A 17,132-nucleotide genomic window follows, 5' to 3' on the forward strand; every position below is an offset into this window, starting at 1 on the left:
AGGAGTCCATCAGTTCTCTTCAGATCTCACTTTATTTTATCCCCCAAGGTGTTCTCTCCCAACATGCTGCTTCTAACAGCACAATTCATAGATTTGAATTTGGTTTCTTTCCCCTGATGAAGAGTAGACTGGCCAAAAGGCAGATTAACAGGAGGGGAAAGGAGCCAAAATAGCCCACATAAATAAATTGACCAAATCAAGCTGTTAGTGAGGAGAGCTAATGGAAATTCTTACAGAAAAAGGAGATACGTGCACGTAAGTGAAATGTTTATGTTAATTAAGAAAATTACCATTTAATTCCAGTAATTTAGAGAAGAGAGCATTAGAACCAATACTAAGTTGAACTCCGTCAAGGAACAAGGTAGGAAGAGGCACTTTTAATGTGAAGGAAAAGAGAAACGAAAGAGTAGGATAGCAGGGAAAACAAAGGTCTAGGAAAAAATAATTCTATCTTTTCCTTTGGTGCTGGCCAAGGACCAAAGCTATGTCATACGATTGTCTCACTAGGAACCAGGTAGGAACCAGGAACCAAGTTATTCCAGACTCTGTAACAGGAAAGATTGTGCTTCAACTTCCTTTTATTCTTGGAACAAACTTAGTAAAATGTTGAGACTTCTTTTGTTCATAATAATACACTGATTAACCAATTTCTCCTAGGGGCGCAAAGAACACACTGAGCAAGATTACTATGAAGTCTCCCCTAAGAAGGTGAGGGGGGGCAAGGATCACGTTAGGCCAGTTGCTACTTTTTAACATATTACAAGGCCTTCCAAATATCCCTGAGAACGTTTCCAACCTGAGCTTACAGTTGGAGCAGCGGCCTGGCTAGAGCTATTGCAGTGTAAACATAAACATGTGGAGGACCCCAATGGTTTTAATTCACAGGAACATGGCAGGCCAGGCAGAGGCTAACTAGTCTTGTGTGAATAAAGGGAAGACAGGATGGATTGATATTTTAGTGACGTGACCATTTCCACTCTATGGAGCTGGATATATGAGATAACTAAGAAATAGTGGCTAAATTTTAAGAAATGGGTGTTCTATAGCCAAGGCTACTATGAACTACATTCCCCAGTATACTGAAGGTTTTTCACTGGAAAGTCCCCTTGTGTCAGCTTCTGAGCAAGATGTGCCTATGGTGGTGCCTGGCCAACTCTCCTAGGTCGGTGACCTCTTGGGTGCTGAGAGGCCAAACAACTCCTAGAGGTATCCCCCACCTACAACTCATGGCATAGGGGAAAAGGAAAATAAGGAACAGATGACAGGAGAGAAAGTGTCAAGGTGTTGCCTTCAAATCATTCGGAGGTTCCTGTGTCAGACTGCTTCACCCTTGTCTACAAGCAAAAATACTTATCTGACACGTTAACTGAAAGATGTGTACCAGCAGTAACTGCTAATTTTTTAGCCATAAGGCATCTCAATTCAATATTGAAGGGGAAAACATCTGGTATAATTAGAAGTTGAGAATAACCCTGGACATAATCTTCATTCTTGTTTCTGTAGAACATGCAAGACTAGAAACTTCAGACTAGACCACATGGAACCATTGTAGAAATCAAGAAAAATCTCTTTCAGTTCGGTGAGCTTGGCTGCCCTCCTGCAGTATACCATTGGCACAACCAGTTATAGGGAGCCTACCAATCTTGCTTGGCAGGGTCACAAAAATGGTAAAAACTGAAAAACACTAGACTTGGAGTCAGAAAAAATTCCCGACCTTGCGTTGGCCTCTCCTGTGCTAGAAGACCTTTGAAAAGTCGTTAAGCTCTGAGTAGGTTTCCTCACTCTGTAAACTGGGGATAAGGAATATGAATAAGAATCACAACTGTGATGGCACGTGAGGGCATACAAGAACCGTCCCTGGCAAGCTACATGTTCAACTATGTACTTGTTAAGGTTATATAGTGACCCATACTTTATAAGGAAAAGGATACCCTCATAGAAAAAATATGCACCCTAAAATCAGTGCCACAGCTGAACCTCCTCAGTGATGAATGGTGTAACAGGAGGTTATCACTAATAGCAGATCTCATTCCTTCAGAGAAGAAACACTTTTCTGGTACTGTGTTGCTGATGCTTTAGATGACATTCAGTAGCACCCCCTTATCCTTGCTAGTGGATGTCTGAAACTGCAGATTATAACCCTATATATGATTTTTCCTATTAGTATATCCCTGTGGTAAGGTTTAATTTATAAATTAGGTACAATAGAGATTAACAACAATAAAATAGAACAATTATACTGTAATGAGTCTCTCCCTCTCAGAATGTCCTCCTGTACTAATAATACTCACCTTGTCATGACATAAGGTGCCTATGCAATGAAATGGAGGGAGGTGGAGGACCAGGCATTGTGATGAGGCATTAGGCTACTAATGACCTTTTGAGGGTACATCAGAAAGAGGAGCATATGCTTCTGGACTGTGGTGGACCGCAGGTAACAACTGCAGGAGGCGACACTGCAGACAAGGGGCCTGCTGTCATGCTGGTGAGGAAACTGCTTCAGAGGCCAGAGCTGTTTCTATAAAGTAACCAAATAGTCTACAGGCTCTCTATGAAATACGATCACCACCTCAAGTTCTTTGAAAGATAAATCTGTAAAAATGACCTCAGAAATTAAAAGAAAAGACAAAATCTTACCTATAATACCTTTTATTTCTATGAAGCATCTCTTAAAATAATTTCAAAATTCTGTGGGCCGTGTCTATGTCATACCTTCAGGGAGAAATGGGTGTTCTATAGCCAAGGCATCACTTTTGTATTATTATCAGAGGGAATTAGCACAAAGGCTGCAGATATTAATTTCCACAAGAAATAAATGGTAGCTATGGTTCAAAAGACCCTTCCTCTGGGCTCCCTGCTCACTCTCCCAGAACAATGAGGGGGAGCAGCTGCATCTAATAGAGGAGATGGCACAGAGACGCGGGCGAGGGGAGGTGTCGAGAATGCCTTTTCATGGTCCATGCATGAACCAGATGGCCAACTGTTGCTTTCTGATTCCTAGAAAGCTTTCTAGAAGACAGTGATGATCACCAGAGGCCCCTGTAAGGCACGCTGTAGATACTGATTTCTTGGGGCCTAGAGTGATTATTTGAACAGGATAAAAAAGCACTTTTTAATTTTAGGTATTTTTCTCAAGAAATCTTCACTGGCTTTTGGACAAGTTTTCAGAAGTCATTACATTCAATAAAGCAATTAATAAGTGTTCTAGAGGACTTACACAAACTTGTCCCCAATAGTTCAAGAATGAGGAATGATAAACGGTATGTTCTTAATTCCACATCTGAGCTCCATAAGCAAGTTGGATTTATTCTGAATCTGCCTTTTACCTTAGATTCAGAAGTAATATAAGTTAGAAGGGGCGGAAGAAATGGTTTGCTGCCAGCCCCACCAAAAAGGAGGGGGGTGGGAGGTTGAGAAATACATTTTAATAGCCAAAAGGAGGAGCTGCTGTAAGAAGCAGTCCTTATCAGGGTATTCCCTTCCATTGCCAGAGGCAGATGGTAAGGAAGTGAAGGAGGAATGGGGACACTGACACATCCTATTACTCACGAACTAACAATTCTCTCTAGAGAAAGCCAATAGAAAAGAATATTAACCATTACCCTGCGAGATCCAATTGGCCAGATCACTTTGGGTTCATGTTAAATAGATGGGAAGATAAACGGGCATGTGGCAGCATCCTATTATACTCTTTGGATCTTTCCTTTTGTGGAGAACACAGACCCAAATATCCTAAGCCACAGATCGCCTTTTAGTAGCTCTGAAATAAAACTGGTTTCTATTTGTACTTAAATGCATGTAGCTAATGGGTTTGAGGATCCAGAGATTACAAGTGAACACTGGAAGGAAAATAAAAGAGAAAAAAAAATCAAGGTAACTCATCAGTTTGCTTTTACCTTACACAAACAGGAAAGTAGCAATTAGAACAGAGTAACCCCAGTGTCAGAGCCAACTGTCAGAGACCAAGGAGGAAAACAATCTTTACTACATTAATCCCATTTCCCCCACCTCACCTCTAGCTATCCTAATCAAAGTGCACCAAAACCCTTTAAATATCACTCCCTAAGACACTAAAACTCAGAACATAAAGATACAACTGCATGATGAAGCTGACCAAACACATTTTAGACCTTTCCTCGACCAACTTTTAAATAGTATTGCTTTAGGGAGAACATTTCATTTTTAAAAATAAATTGAAAAAAAAAAAAAAAAACATTTAAAACATCAAGTTTAAAAAAATAAAAATAAAAAAAATAAAACATCAAGTTTTGGTGATCAGGATAGTAAAGTAATTTTATTACAAATTTCAGGATCTAAAAAAGTAATTTGTTACATTTACTAAGATCTGAGATGACCTGTGTCAAGCATGTGTGTCCTGCACAGTGACACACTGATCCTCAGGCATGAGAAGACACACTCCCACCCCCTTTTAGGGATGGGATCGGCCTGATGAAAGAAAGTTATTCTGATTCTCAACTAGCACTTACTGATTAGAGTTATTTTGGTTTATCACTCTGGCATTTGGACTGTAAAGAGTTCTGGGAAGAAATCTTATTCCTGAACTCTGAAAGCCACACTAGAATCTCGAGGGTAGTAGGCTCAAGAAATTCAAGCTTCTCTTTTCCTACTTTTTATTTCAATGGTATTTGGGAGACTTTCTGTATTTAATAGGAGTTATGATTCAATTGGTCTGTAAGCCCAAGTATGAAAATCCTTATCACATGGCAAGAGACCGCAGAAAAGCTAGTTGACTCTTAAGAAGACTGAGGCCAGATTACAGATAGTGACCATCCAGCAACAGATGCTGCCAGCAAGTCACCATAAGCTCAGTAGCGTGGCCATTACACAAAAGGGCCAGAAGAGACCGCAATAGGCCATCTAAGTCATCCATCCCCCTGCTTGACAATGAGACAAACACCTGCTCCCTAGCAGTTACTTGCCCTTGCTTGCATTCACAGGCAGGGAACCCTAGGCCTCTTTTCTATTTATGTTTTTAAAGATGACCGAAGGCAACATCTTTACAAGGTGGAGCTGTAGGAAGCATGAGGGACTTAGCGGACACAGAGAAAGCACTCTCCCACGTGACTTTACAAAGAACCTGGGGGTGAAGAGGAGCAATCAGTACCTGAGAGGCAGATGAGACAGAAGGGGAGCACCCTCACACTACGGGCCTGAGAAGGTGGGCAAGAAAAGAAGAGCCACAGAGGAATGGCTGCGAAATACAGCATATTCATCAGGAAAGATGAAATCCCAAGGGCAGGAACGACTCAGTAGCTGAGGAGCCTGCAGCTAAGCCCTCTTGCCTGGGACTTTCTGTCCTAGGTTCTCCTAAGTTAACCCTTTCCCTTCTAAAGCTGGGGCTCTCCACAGGAACAATTTTGCCCCCAGGGGACATTTGGCAATGTCAGGAGACATTTCTGGTCGTCACAACTGAGGGCAGGGTGCTACTGCTATCTAGCGGGTAGAGGCCAGGGATGTTGCTGACCAACCTATAGTGCACAGGACAACCTCCTACAACAAAGAATTAATCATGATGTCATTAATGCCAAGGTTGAGAAACCCTGTTCTGGAAGGAGTACTTTACGTGGATTCCGAATTTGGCATTAGCCAAGGCCCTTGGAACTTACAATCAGACAAACATGGATGCCCTCTACCTGAAGCTCTATCATGTGGATCAATGTACTGCCTTATTAAGCAGAAGCCCCCCATTATCCAAGATTGTTCCACAAATGTCCAAATCAGCTGTTGGTGATTCAAATTCAGTCAGTACAGCTAAAATCTTCCATCTTCCATCTTTTTTGTCTTCTTTTGAAAAATCTGCTATTTCTTTCTTAGAGCCAGTGCTACTCCAACTGCCACTGCCAGGATGGCAATGGCAGCGGCCCCTCCAAACAGCAGTATAGACTTGCCCTCAAACAGTGGGATGGCCTTCTCTTCTCCAGCAGGGGAGGGGACTTCCCGAAGACCCTCTCTCCTCACATGTATCTCCTCTTCACTCAGCAGTGTTTCTGAGGGTTCCAGCACGGGGATCACTTCCTCTTCCAGTTGAACAGATTCAACCGTTGCTGCTTTTGTCTTCATCAAGTTCTCTTCTTCACCAAGTTCCACCAACAAAGTTGTAGCAGGGCTGACTTTCTCCACTGTCATCTCTTCTGTGTCAGGCTCCCTCATCTCCAGAAAGGAAGTGGCAGTGATATGCGGAAGCAAGGGAGCTGGTGCTTCGGGGAGTGCCTCCCGCAGCTCCTTGGCTGGCAAGACAACAGATGCCACAGCAGCCTCCTCCACACCTTCAGGAATTTCTTCTTTCTCCACATGAACAATGTCAGAATTAGAAGAGTTGTTCTCACTTTTCTCTCCAGCCCCGTTGCTATCTAAGCTTTTGACTTCTTCAGGATCCATTGCAATCTGCTGCCAGGACTCAGGACCTAGGGACACAGGGAGGCTTTCTGTATGCCAACTCTGGCTGGCAGACAGTGAAACAGGTAAGCTCTCCGACTGCCAAGAAGTGGTCACAGTAGGAGACTCTGGGGGACTGACTTGTCCAGAGTTGTCACTGGGCAGGATATAAATGTCGTTGCTATCCTCTGCAATGACTCCAGGATATTCTTCGTCCTCTGACTCAAGGTTAAAGACAGTGCCCTAGAAAAGGAAGAGGAGAGTCAATACAAAGAATGGAAACTACATTTAAAACAAATATAAATCTGAGGGTGCCTGGGTGGCTCAGTCAGTTGAGCATCTGACTCTTGGTTTCAGCTCAGGTAGTCATCTCCGGGCTATGGGATCCAGCCCTGTGTCAGGCTCCAAGCTCGGCACATAATCTGCTTGAGGTTCTCTCTCTCCCTCTCCCTCTGCCTCTCCTGCTTGCACACTCTCTCTTTCTCTAAAATAAATAAATAAATAAATAAATAAATAAATAAATAAATAAATAAATAAATATTTTAAAAAATAACTAAAGTAAAATAAATATAAATCTGGAAAAAAAGAATTCTCTCCTAGGGCAGCCCGGGTGGCTCAGCGGTTACCACCGCTTTCGGCCCAGGGTGTGATCCTGGAGACCCGGGATCGAGTCCCACATCGGGCTCCCTGCATGGAGCCTGCTTCTCCCTCTGCCTGTGTCTCTGCCTCTCTCTCTGTGTGTCTCTCATGAATAAATAAATAGAATCTTAAAAAAAAAAAAATTCTCTCCTAAACTGAAGTGCTAGGACTAAATACATTGTTTAAGCCTACCTAGTTTCTGGATTGAATGCATTTACTTGTAGATCACTGCAGAGGAAGAATTTTTAACAATCCATTCCTCTAACCAGTTTCCTTGAAACTAAAAAACCAAAATTTGATTTCCATATTTAACTCAATGTATTTATATTTGATGCAATAATTAATGCAAAGCAGCAGGGAAAACAGAGGCTCTCAAGGAATTTATCACTTAGTAGGGCAATGCTATCCCACAGTCCAAGTACTAGTAAGGGTTCAGATGGGGAGACGTGGACTTCTTTCAGTGAAGGTTGTAGCAGGCAAGCAGATGACAGAACTACTTGGAGAAACCAGCGTTTATACTAGGTTTCTGAAGGATGGGTCAGATTCCATGGGGAAAGCCATGCAGGAGACACAGCACCAGCAAAAGCACAGAAATATAAGAGGGAAAGAGTAACTCAGTTTAAGCAGTGCGCAGTGTACATGAAGAATAGAAAGTTCAGTTGGGGAAAGGACTGATCCTGGAAAACCTGACAGAAAGCTAAGAAATATGGACTTTATTCAATAGGAAATGGTTAGTCCATGAAATCTTGCAGCTGCACAATGACAGTCACAGCTCCACTTTAAAATTACTGGAGGGACGCCTGAGTAGCTCAGTGGTTGAGCAGCTACCTTTGGCTCAAGTCATGATCCCTGGGGTCCTGGGATCCAGTCCCACATCAGGCTCCCTGCAAGCAGCCTGCTTCTCCCTCTGCCTATGTCTCTGCCTCTCTGTGTCTCTCATGAGTAAATAAATAAAATATTTAAAGAAATAAAAAATAAATAAAATAAAATTACTGGAGAGTAGTAGCCTGAGGGATGCCAGAAATGCAGGACTCTTCTTTCTTTACACCAAAGTAATAAAAATAAATAATGGCAGTCTTCATTTTCACATTTAGCAGTTTAGTTCAACAGGATCCAGCAGGTGTTTATTGCTTATTAGGTACCATGTCAGGCACCAGCGTTATAAGGAAGAATGAGAGGAGACTCAATTTTTGTTCTTAAAAACTCACTGTCTAGATGTGAAGACTGACATATGAATAGCTAATTAATTTCCATGTGATTCAGAAAGCCTTAAGACAGAATACACACAGGACAGTATGGGACCCCAGAGGTTACAGTGTGATCAGGAAGGCAGGAAGAGGAGTGGCGCCTGGCTGGCTGGGTCGGTAGAGCATGTGACACTTGATCCTGAAGTCATGAGTTCAAGCCCCATGCTGGGTGTGGAGCCTACTTTAGAAAAATAAAGTATTTTCAAAAGGTGGGGGTGAGGGGCAGAACCAATGGAGTGTAATGTTCACAGGGACCTACTGAAAGTTTTACAAAAAATCTGGATGACTTTCAGAAATGCCACAGAGAATCTGAATAGGATTCTGTAAAGCAAATTAATTCCTATTTTCTTTTGTAATTATAGCTGCTATTTGTATGAAGTAGAATAACTATTCTTCAATCAAGACCAAAAACTTTGGTTTTTATTTTTTTAAGATTTTTATTTTATTTATTTATTCATGACACACACACACACACACACACACACACACACACACACACACAGAGGCAGAGACACAGGCAGAGGGAGAAGCAGGCTCCATGCAGGAGCCTGACGTGGGACTCGATCCCAGGTCTCCAGGATCACGCCCTGGGCTGCAGGCGGCGCTAAACTGCTGCGCCACCAGGGCTGCCCAAGACCAAAAACTTTCTGTACACATTAAGACTCTAATATAAATCAATAGTCCCTCTATCAATCCCACATACAAGGAAACCAGAAAAACAACTAAACAAATAACATGATCATAATGTCAACATTCTAACTGCCCCACATTCTACCTCAACCCTTCTTCAAGCTCCTAAAGAAGTCCCAGAGGTCATCAGGGATAGTCCATGAGTGAATATAACCAGGCAAAATAGTATAGTGATTAAAAATACAATATTTGTAGGAAAAGAAAAACTGGTTTAAATCCTAGCTCCAGAGTAAATCTGAATGCTTTGCTTAACTATACAAACCTCAATTTCTTCATAAATGGAAGATGACTGGCAAGATTGTTATATAAAATTTAGATAGTTTTTATAGTGCTTAGCATAGCACCTAGTACCTAATAAGCAATCAATAAATTATGCTGTGTTTTCATTATCACTGTTTTTGTTGCCATGGTTTTTTGGCTATTGTTTTTGGTGGTGTGGTGGTGGAACAAAGAGCTACTCTAAAATACCACCTAGACTAAAAATATTTTTTTTCCTCTGAAGATTTTATCTATCTATCCATGAGAGACATACACAGAGACAGAGAGAGAGAGGCAGAGACACAGAGAGAGGGAGAAGCAGGTTCCATGCAGGGAGCCCGATGTGGGTCTCTCATGAATTCAAAACAAAACAAAACAAAAAAGCTTGTTGCATCATATATCACAACGTCCCCCAATTCTGCTTTATGATAAAGTGCAAAGGTTTTAGAAAGTACATGATCTGGTCAATGCTTACCATCATATGACATAACCTTCAGCACTGGCTACTCTAGACTCTTGGTTCCTATCCTGCTAAACTTATTTCAGTTTTTCTGTTCCTTGAGTTCACCATTCTCTTCCTCACTTTCATGATATGCTGTGCCTGGATGCCTGGATGGCTCAGCGGTTGAGCATCTGCCTTTGGCTCAGGGTGTGATCCTGGATTCCCGGGTTTGAGTCCCACATCAGGCTCCTTGCGTGGAGCCTGCTTCTCCCTCTGCCTGTGTCTCTGACTGTGTGTGTCTCTCATGAATAAATAAATACAATCTTTAAAAATAAAAAATATATAAAAATTCTATTGTCTTTTTATTATTGAACTGTTAACATTTTTATCTTTTATTCTTAAACAAGACTACTACATATTTGGATATTAAAATAGATTGTTTAGGGGCAAGAATGCTTGTAAAAAGGGTTAGGCTAAAGGAAACAGGGGGTAAAGTACTAAAGTAACCAGTAGTCTATGCTAGCTAATAATCTTATTTTTAAATTTATTTTATTTTTAAAAATATTTTATTTTGAGAAAGAGAGCGTGCACGTGCAAGAGCAAATGGGATGGGGAAGGGCAGAAGAAGAGGGAGAGAGAATATCTTAAGCAGACTCCATGCCCAGTGTGCACAACGTGGGGCTTGATCTCACAACCCTAAGATCATGACCTGATCTGAAATCAAGAATTGGATGCTAGGGGATCCCTGGATGGCTCAGCAGTTTGGCCCCTGCCTTCGGCCCAGGGCGTGATCCTGGAGTCCCGGGATGGAGTCTCACATTGGGCTCCCTGCATGGAATCTGCTTGTGTCTCTGCCTTTCTCTCTCTCTGTCTCTCATGAATAAATAAATAAAATCTTAAAAAAAAAAAAGGGGATCCCTGGGTGGCGCAGCGGTTTAGCGCCTGCCTTTGGCCCGGGGCACGATCCTGGAGACCCGGGATCGAATCCCACGTCAGGCTCCCGGTGCACGGAGCCTGCTTCTCCCTCTGCCTGTGTCTCTGCCCCTCTCTCTCTCTCTGTGTGACTATCATAAATAAATAAAAAATTAAAAAAAAAAAAAAAGAAAAGAAAAGAAAAGAAAAAAGAATCAGATGCTCAACTGACTGAGCCATCCAGGCGCCCCTTATTTATTTTTAAAATGATCTGCCATTAATACTATTCCTCATTGGATTCCTCTCCCAGGCTTCAACTTCCCCCAAGTGAGACCTTCACAGCTATAGTATTATGTGATTTCATCTCTTTTAAACTCTCTTATTTCATCAGTTACAATGATAATGTAAAACCACTCAACAGTTCTGGGACTTGATCAATAACGCATGATAACAGAATCCCTTCACAACCAAACACAGCACATAAAGACTGTATACCCATCAATAGTAGAAGTCATTAGTTACAGATAGCTAGAAGATAATGCTTGTCCTACTGAAAAATACGAACTACAAATACCACTTCTACACCATTTCTCTATCTTATCCCTTTGTAAGTTTTTATTTTAGCTACATCATCATCATCCTTTCCATTTAATAATGAAGTACTAAAAACATCTCAAAATATTTATTCTTTTTTTTGTTTTAATTTATGATAGTCACACAGAGAGAGAGAGGCAGACCAAAGACAGAGACACAGGCAGAGGGAGAAGCAGGCTCCATGCACCGGGAGCCCGACGTGGGATTCGATCCCGGGTCTCCAGGATCGCGCCCTGGGCCAAAGGCAGGCGCTAAACCGCTGCGCCACCCAGGGATCCCTCAAAATATTTATTCTTACTGTCTCTTAATATACCAAAATATATTTTTCCCTTCCTCTTAACATTTTCTGTTATTACTCTAATATAAGCAATCATTATCTTTTACCAAAACTAATACAAAACACTCGGGTCTCCTTGATGTCATAATCCAATTTGGAGACAAAAGTTTCACTAGTCAGCTAAGCCAAAAACCTGGGAGTCCTACTTGATTTCTTCTATTCCTCACAGCAGTTTGCTTTTTTTTTGTTGTTGTTGTTTTTTAAGATTTTATTTATTTATTCAGGACAGACACAGAGAGAGAGAGAGAGAGAGAGAGAGAGAGGCAGAGACACAGGCAGAGGGAGAAGCAGGCTCCATGCAGGGAGCCCAAGGCGGGATTCCATCCCGAATTTCCAAGATCAGTCCCCGGGCTGAAGGCGGTGCCAAACGGCTGAGCTACCCCAGCTGCCCATCAATTTGCTTCTTATTGCTGGGAACTGTGCTACTTGGATGCCAGTGATAAAACACAAATCCCTAATCCCCAAAGGGTTTAAAATATAGTTTAAAACCTAGTAAAGGAGGGGTGCCCAAGCTGGTGCGGTCAATGGAGCATGTGACTCTTCATTTTGGGGTTAAGTTCAAGCTCCACATTGGGCGTAGAGATTACTTAAAAATAGGATCTTTAGGGCAGCCCTGGTGGCGCAGCGGTTTAGCGCAGCCTGCAGCCCAGGGCGTAATCCTGGAGACCCGGGATCGAGTCCCACGTCAGGCTTCCTGCACGGAGCTTGCTTCTCCCTCTGCGTGTGTGTTTGCCTCTCTCTCTCTCTCTCTCTCTGTGTCTCTAAGAATAAATAAATAAATGAATCCTAAAAAAAAAAAAAGATCTTTAAAAAATAAATAAATAAATAAATAAATAAATAAATAAATAATAAAACCTAGTGAAGGAGACAAATATGGAGTACTCTAGAAGCACGAAGAATAGAAACTTACTTGGGGACTCATGGAAAGCTTCTTAGAAGAGAGCAAAAGGATGCCTGGCTGGCTCATCAGTGGAGCATGCAACTCTTGATCTCAGGGCTGTGAGTTCAAGCCCCACGATGAGTGTAAAGATTACTTAAAAATAAAATTAAAAAAAAAAAAAGAGGAGAGAACAAGAGAGCTGTATCTTAAAAAATAAGAACTAAAAGACTAAAGAGATGAGAAAGATGCTCCATGGAGCAGGAAAGCATAAACAAAAGCGTGACACCAAAAAATATCACAGTATATTCAGGCCTATACTAGCTCTTCAGTATTCCAAAGCATAAGATGAAGAGTTAAAAAAAAAAAAAAAAAAAAAGATGAAGTTTGGGTGCCTGGCTGGCTCAGCTAAAAGAGCAGCTACTCTTGATCTTGGCATCATGAGTTTGAGCCCCATGGATGTAGAGATTACTAGAAAAAATTAAGTAAAATAAATTTCCTGTGAAGTTGTATTTACCTATCTCTTTGCCAGCACACAATTCCAATTAGTCATGCAAATCCTCTAACATTTCTTACAAAGAGACTTCTCTTTGCCACATAATTTATATACTCAAAGGTTTCTGTTTATTAAATCATCTCTTCAAGGAGCTCCATTTCCCCATTTGAAAACTAGAAAGAGGGCAGCCCGGGTGGCTCAGCGGTTTAGCGCCGCCTTCAGCCCAGGCCTGACTCTGGAGACCTGGGATGGAGTCCCACGTGGGGCTCCCTGCATGAACCCTGTTTCTGCCTCTGCTTCTGCCTCTGCCTCTCTGTGTGTCTCTCTCATGAATAAATAAATAAATTCTTAAAAAAATAAATAAAATTAAAAAATTCTTAAACTAGAAGGAAAGGCTCATATAAGGAATAATTTTACAAGGAGGGAAAAAAGATAGTAAAGTAGTAATAGTAATAGTATAAAGTAGCATGAGGTTCATAATTGTCCTTTATTGATTTGACTTTTAGTACATTTGTCTTATTTATCTGCTTTCTTAAAATCTCCAAATGAGAAACTAAATATGGCTCAGCAGCCTCAGTTCTCTACTCTCAAGCCCTGCAAAGTAGCTAAAAAAGAAGGGTAATGAGGCCTTGCTAAAGCTTAAATGTTAATGCATGGAAAACAAACTATCAATGTCTTTCTGAATGTAAAACAAGTATATGTTTCTACCTGATTAAAGGGGAATATTTTCCCCACACTCTTGCTGAGTTTGACAAAGATCTTGGTTTTACTGAAAAATGAATTCAACTTTCCCCCACCCTCAGTATGCCAACTCTTAGACAACATCACTAACTTAGAAGAGATGATCAGAACAGAATAGATGAAGCTAAGGTAGCAGCATCCAGCCATTAGAGAAAGGCTCAGTTTAATTTTTATAAACTAGAGTAAGTAGTGCTACATTTGAAATCTATTTCTAATTATCTGACTCCTGGAGAGCCTAGGTGGCTCAGTTGGTTAAGTGTCTGCCTTCAGTTCAGGTCATGATGCAGGGTCCTGGGATTGAGCCTCACTTCGGACTCCCTGCTTCTCCCTCTCCCTCTGCCCTTCTCCCTTGCTTGTGCTCACTTTGTCAAATGAATAAATAAAATATTTTTTTTAATAAATAAAATCTTAAAAAAATACCAAAAAACCCATCCGACTCCTTCAGTCACATGATATTTAGAATAATATATTATTTCTTCTTGGACACATTAAATGTTTTCCCAGGAAACCAAATATAAACTTTTTTAAAAAAGAGGTAAGGCCAATCTTTCCTTCCTTTTTTAAATTTCTTATTTAAATTCAATTTAATTAACATCTAGTATATTATTTATTTCACAGGTAGAATTTAGTGATTCATTAGATGCATATAATACCCAGTGCTGGGGATCCCCGGGTGGCTCAGCGGTTTAGCACCTGCCTTCGACCCAGAGCATGATCCTGGAGTCTCAGGATGGAATCCCACATTGGGCTCCTTGTATGGAGCCTGTTTCTTCCTCTGCCTGTGTCTCTGCCTCTCTCTCTCTCTCTCTCTCTGTGTCTCTCATGAATTAAAAAAAAAACAAGGGGATCCCTGGGTGGCGCAGCGGTTTGGCGCCTGCCTTTGGCCCAGGGCGCGATCCTGGAGACCCGGGATAGAATCCCACGTCGGCTCCCGGTGCATGGAGCCTGCTTCTCCCTCTGTCTGTGTCTCTGCCTCATTCTCTCTCTCTCTCTGTGACTATCACAGATAAATAAAAATTAAAAAAAAACAAAACAAAACTTTACTACCCAGTGCTCATTACATCAAGTGCCCATCACCCAGTTACCCCATCCCCCACCCCATTCCCTCCAGCAACTTTTTTTTTTTTTAAAGATTTAATTTATTTATTTGAGAGAGAGAGAGAATACAAGCGGGGGGGGGGGGGGGGATCAGCAGAGGAAGAGGGAGCAGACTCTCTGCTGAGCAGGGAGCCTGACTCGGGGCTTGATCCCAGGAGCCTGAGATCATGACCTGAGCCGAAGGCAGAAGGGGTTTCACTCACTGAGCTACCCAGGCAATCCCTCAGTTTGTGTTCTATAGTTAAGAGTATCTTATGGTTTGTCTCCCTCTCTGTTTTTGTCTTATTTTTCCCTCTCTTCCCCTAAGTTCACCTGTTTTGTTTTTTTTTTTAAAGATTTTATTTATTTATTTATGCATGAGAGACACACACACACACACACACACACAGGCAGAGACATAGAGGGAGAAGCAGACTCCATGCAGGGAGCCCGATGTGGGACTTGATCCCGGAACTCCATGATCATGCCCTGGGCCGAAAGCAGACGCTTAACTGCTGAGCCACCCAGGTATCCCAAGTTCATCTGTTTTATTTCTTAAGTTTCATATATGAGTGAAATCATATATTTGTCTTTCTCTAATTTATTTTGCTTAGCAAAATACCCTCTAGTTCCATCCATGTCGTTGTAAATGGTAAGATTTCATTCTTTTTCAAGGCTGAGTAATACCCCATTGTGTGTGCGCACACCCACACATATGCCCCACATCTTCTTATCTATTCATCTGTCAATGGACATCTGGGCTCTTTCCATATTTTGGTCATTGTGGATATTGCTGCTATAAACATTGGGGTGCATGTGCTCCTTTGGATCACTGTTTGTATCCTTTGTATAAATATCTAGTAGGGGATTTATTGCTGGATCATCTTTCCTTTCTTTCTTTCTTTTTTTTTTAAGATTTTATTTATTAATTCATGAGAGACACAGAGACAGAGACACAGGCAGAGAGAGAAGCAGGCTCCATGCAGGGAGCCCGACATGGGACTTGATCCCGGGATTCCAGGATCATGCCCTGAGCCAAAGGCAGACACTCAACCGCTGAGCCACCCAGGCGTCCCTCATCTTTCCTTTCCACTCCTATAGGCATTAGTCCAAATTTGTGTTAATCACAAAATAGGTGCCCCACATAAGAGGCAAGGCTTACGCTTGGCAAGGTTGCTCACTGTTCCCTACCCTGTACTAAATCCCGAAGCCTTCTTTTTTCATTCATGTAGATAATGGTGCTAACATTTTGAGAAGCAGAAAACATTTCACAAATATAACCAAAGATGTAAGACTTTTCCCTTAAAAACCGTGCATTCATACAAAGCATACATACCATTTTAGGGGAAATTTTACATTCCCTGAAACTTATCCATGGTTCCCAGCTAGAGACTCCTCATCTGGCTCTATCTGGGTCTGGCTTAAATTCTAACCCCTCTGGACTGAACCCAGTCCCCCTCTCTTATTTTCCTCTAATTCACAGCTCTGAGTCCAAGCTACACAAAATACTATGATTATACATTTTGTACCATACTTCTCACTAATTTTTTCCCAACTATTAATCATTCTCCAACTAGATTATAAACACTTCAAGGGGGATCCCTGGGTGGCGCAGCGGTTTGGTGCCTGCCTTTGGCCCAGAGCGCGATCCTGGAGACCCGGGATCGAATCCCACGTCGGGCTCCCGGTGCATGGAGCCTGCTTCTCCCTCTGCCTGTGTCTCTGCCTCTCTCTCTCTCTCTCTCTCTGTGACTATCATAAATGAAATTTAAAAAAAATAAAAATAGGGATCCCTGGGTGGCGCAGCGGTTTGGCGCCTGCCTTTGGCCCAGGGCACGATCCTGGAGACCCGGGATCGAATCCCACGTCGGGCTCCCGGTGCATGGAGCCTGCTTCTCCCTCTGCCTGTGTCTCTGCCTCTCTCTCTCTCTCTCTGTGTGACTATCATAAATAAATAAAAATTAAAAAAAAAAAAAATAAAAATAAAAATAAAAAAAATAAAAATAAAAAATAAATAAACACTTCAAGGGAAGAAAACATGCTTTAAACTTCTTTGCTATCCCCCTTGTAATGCCTGAACAGTGATGCTCAGCAAGTGTTTGACTAACAAGAAAACGGGTCCCATCTTTGGATATAAAAGAAGCACTGAACATTGGCTCTTTTGATTTTCTCAGGCACTGACAGGTACAGTTCTTTATTCATTTCTAGATTTCTAAGCATGACTGTACCTCAGTGTTTGTTGTCCAAGGTCACATACTGCTGGTGCTGAAGAGAATTCAAACTCCCCCTTCTGATTCAAGTTACCATGTTCTAGCTACCCAGAATGCCCTCCTCCTCAATTTTGCCCTTCTGAATCCTTCTAATTACTTTTTTAAAAAAGATTTTATTTATTTATTCATGAGAGACACACAGAGAGAGAGAGGCAG

The 17,132-nt window shown here is 41.7% G+C and overlaps 1 protein-coding gene across 14 annotated transcripts in view; it reads right to left on the reverse strand.

Annotated features, from left to right (window-relative positions):
- Positions 1-2,633: 2,633 nt before the first annotated feature.
- Positions 2,634-17,132, reverse strand: part of BCL2L13 (BCL2 like 13) — an 84,478-nt gene continuing 69,979 nt past the window's right edge. For 9 of the 14 annotated variants that reach the window (XM_038576231.1, XM_038576228.1, XM_038576232.1 and 6 more), the window contains one exon: positions 2,634-6,639. In XM_038576231.1, the coding sequence (XP_038432159.1) occupies positions 5,821-6,639 (819 nt within the window). In that variant the 3' untranslated portion in view covers positions 2,634-5,820. The remainder of the gene's footprint in view (positions 6,640-17,132) is intronic. The other 5 variants (XM_038576237.1, XR_005379693.1, XM_038576238.1 and 2 more) reach the window with 5 other exon arrangements.

This window comes from Canis lupus, chromosome 27 (genome assembly GCF_011100685.1).
Source record: "Canis lupus familiaris isolate Mischka breed German Shepherd chromosome 27, alternate assembly UU_Cfam_GSD_1.0, whole genome shotgun sequence".
NCBI classification, from domain to species: domain Eukaryota; kingdom Metazoa; phylum Chordata; class Mammalia; order Carnivora; family Canidae; genus Canis; species Canis lupus.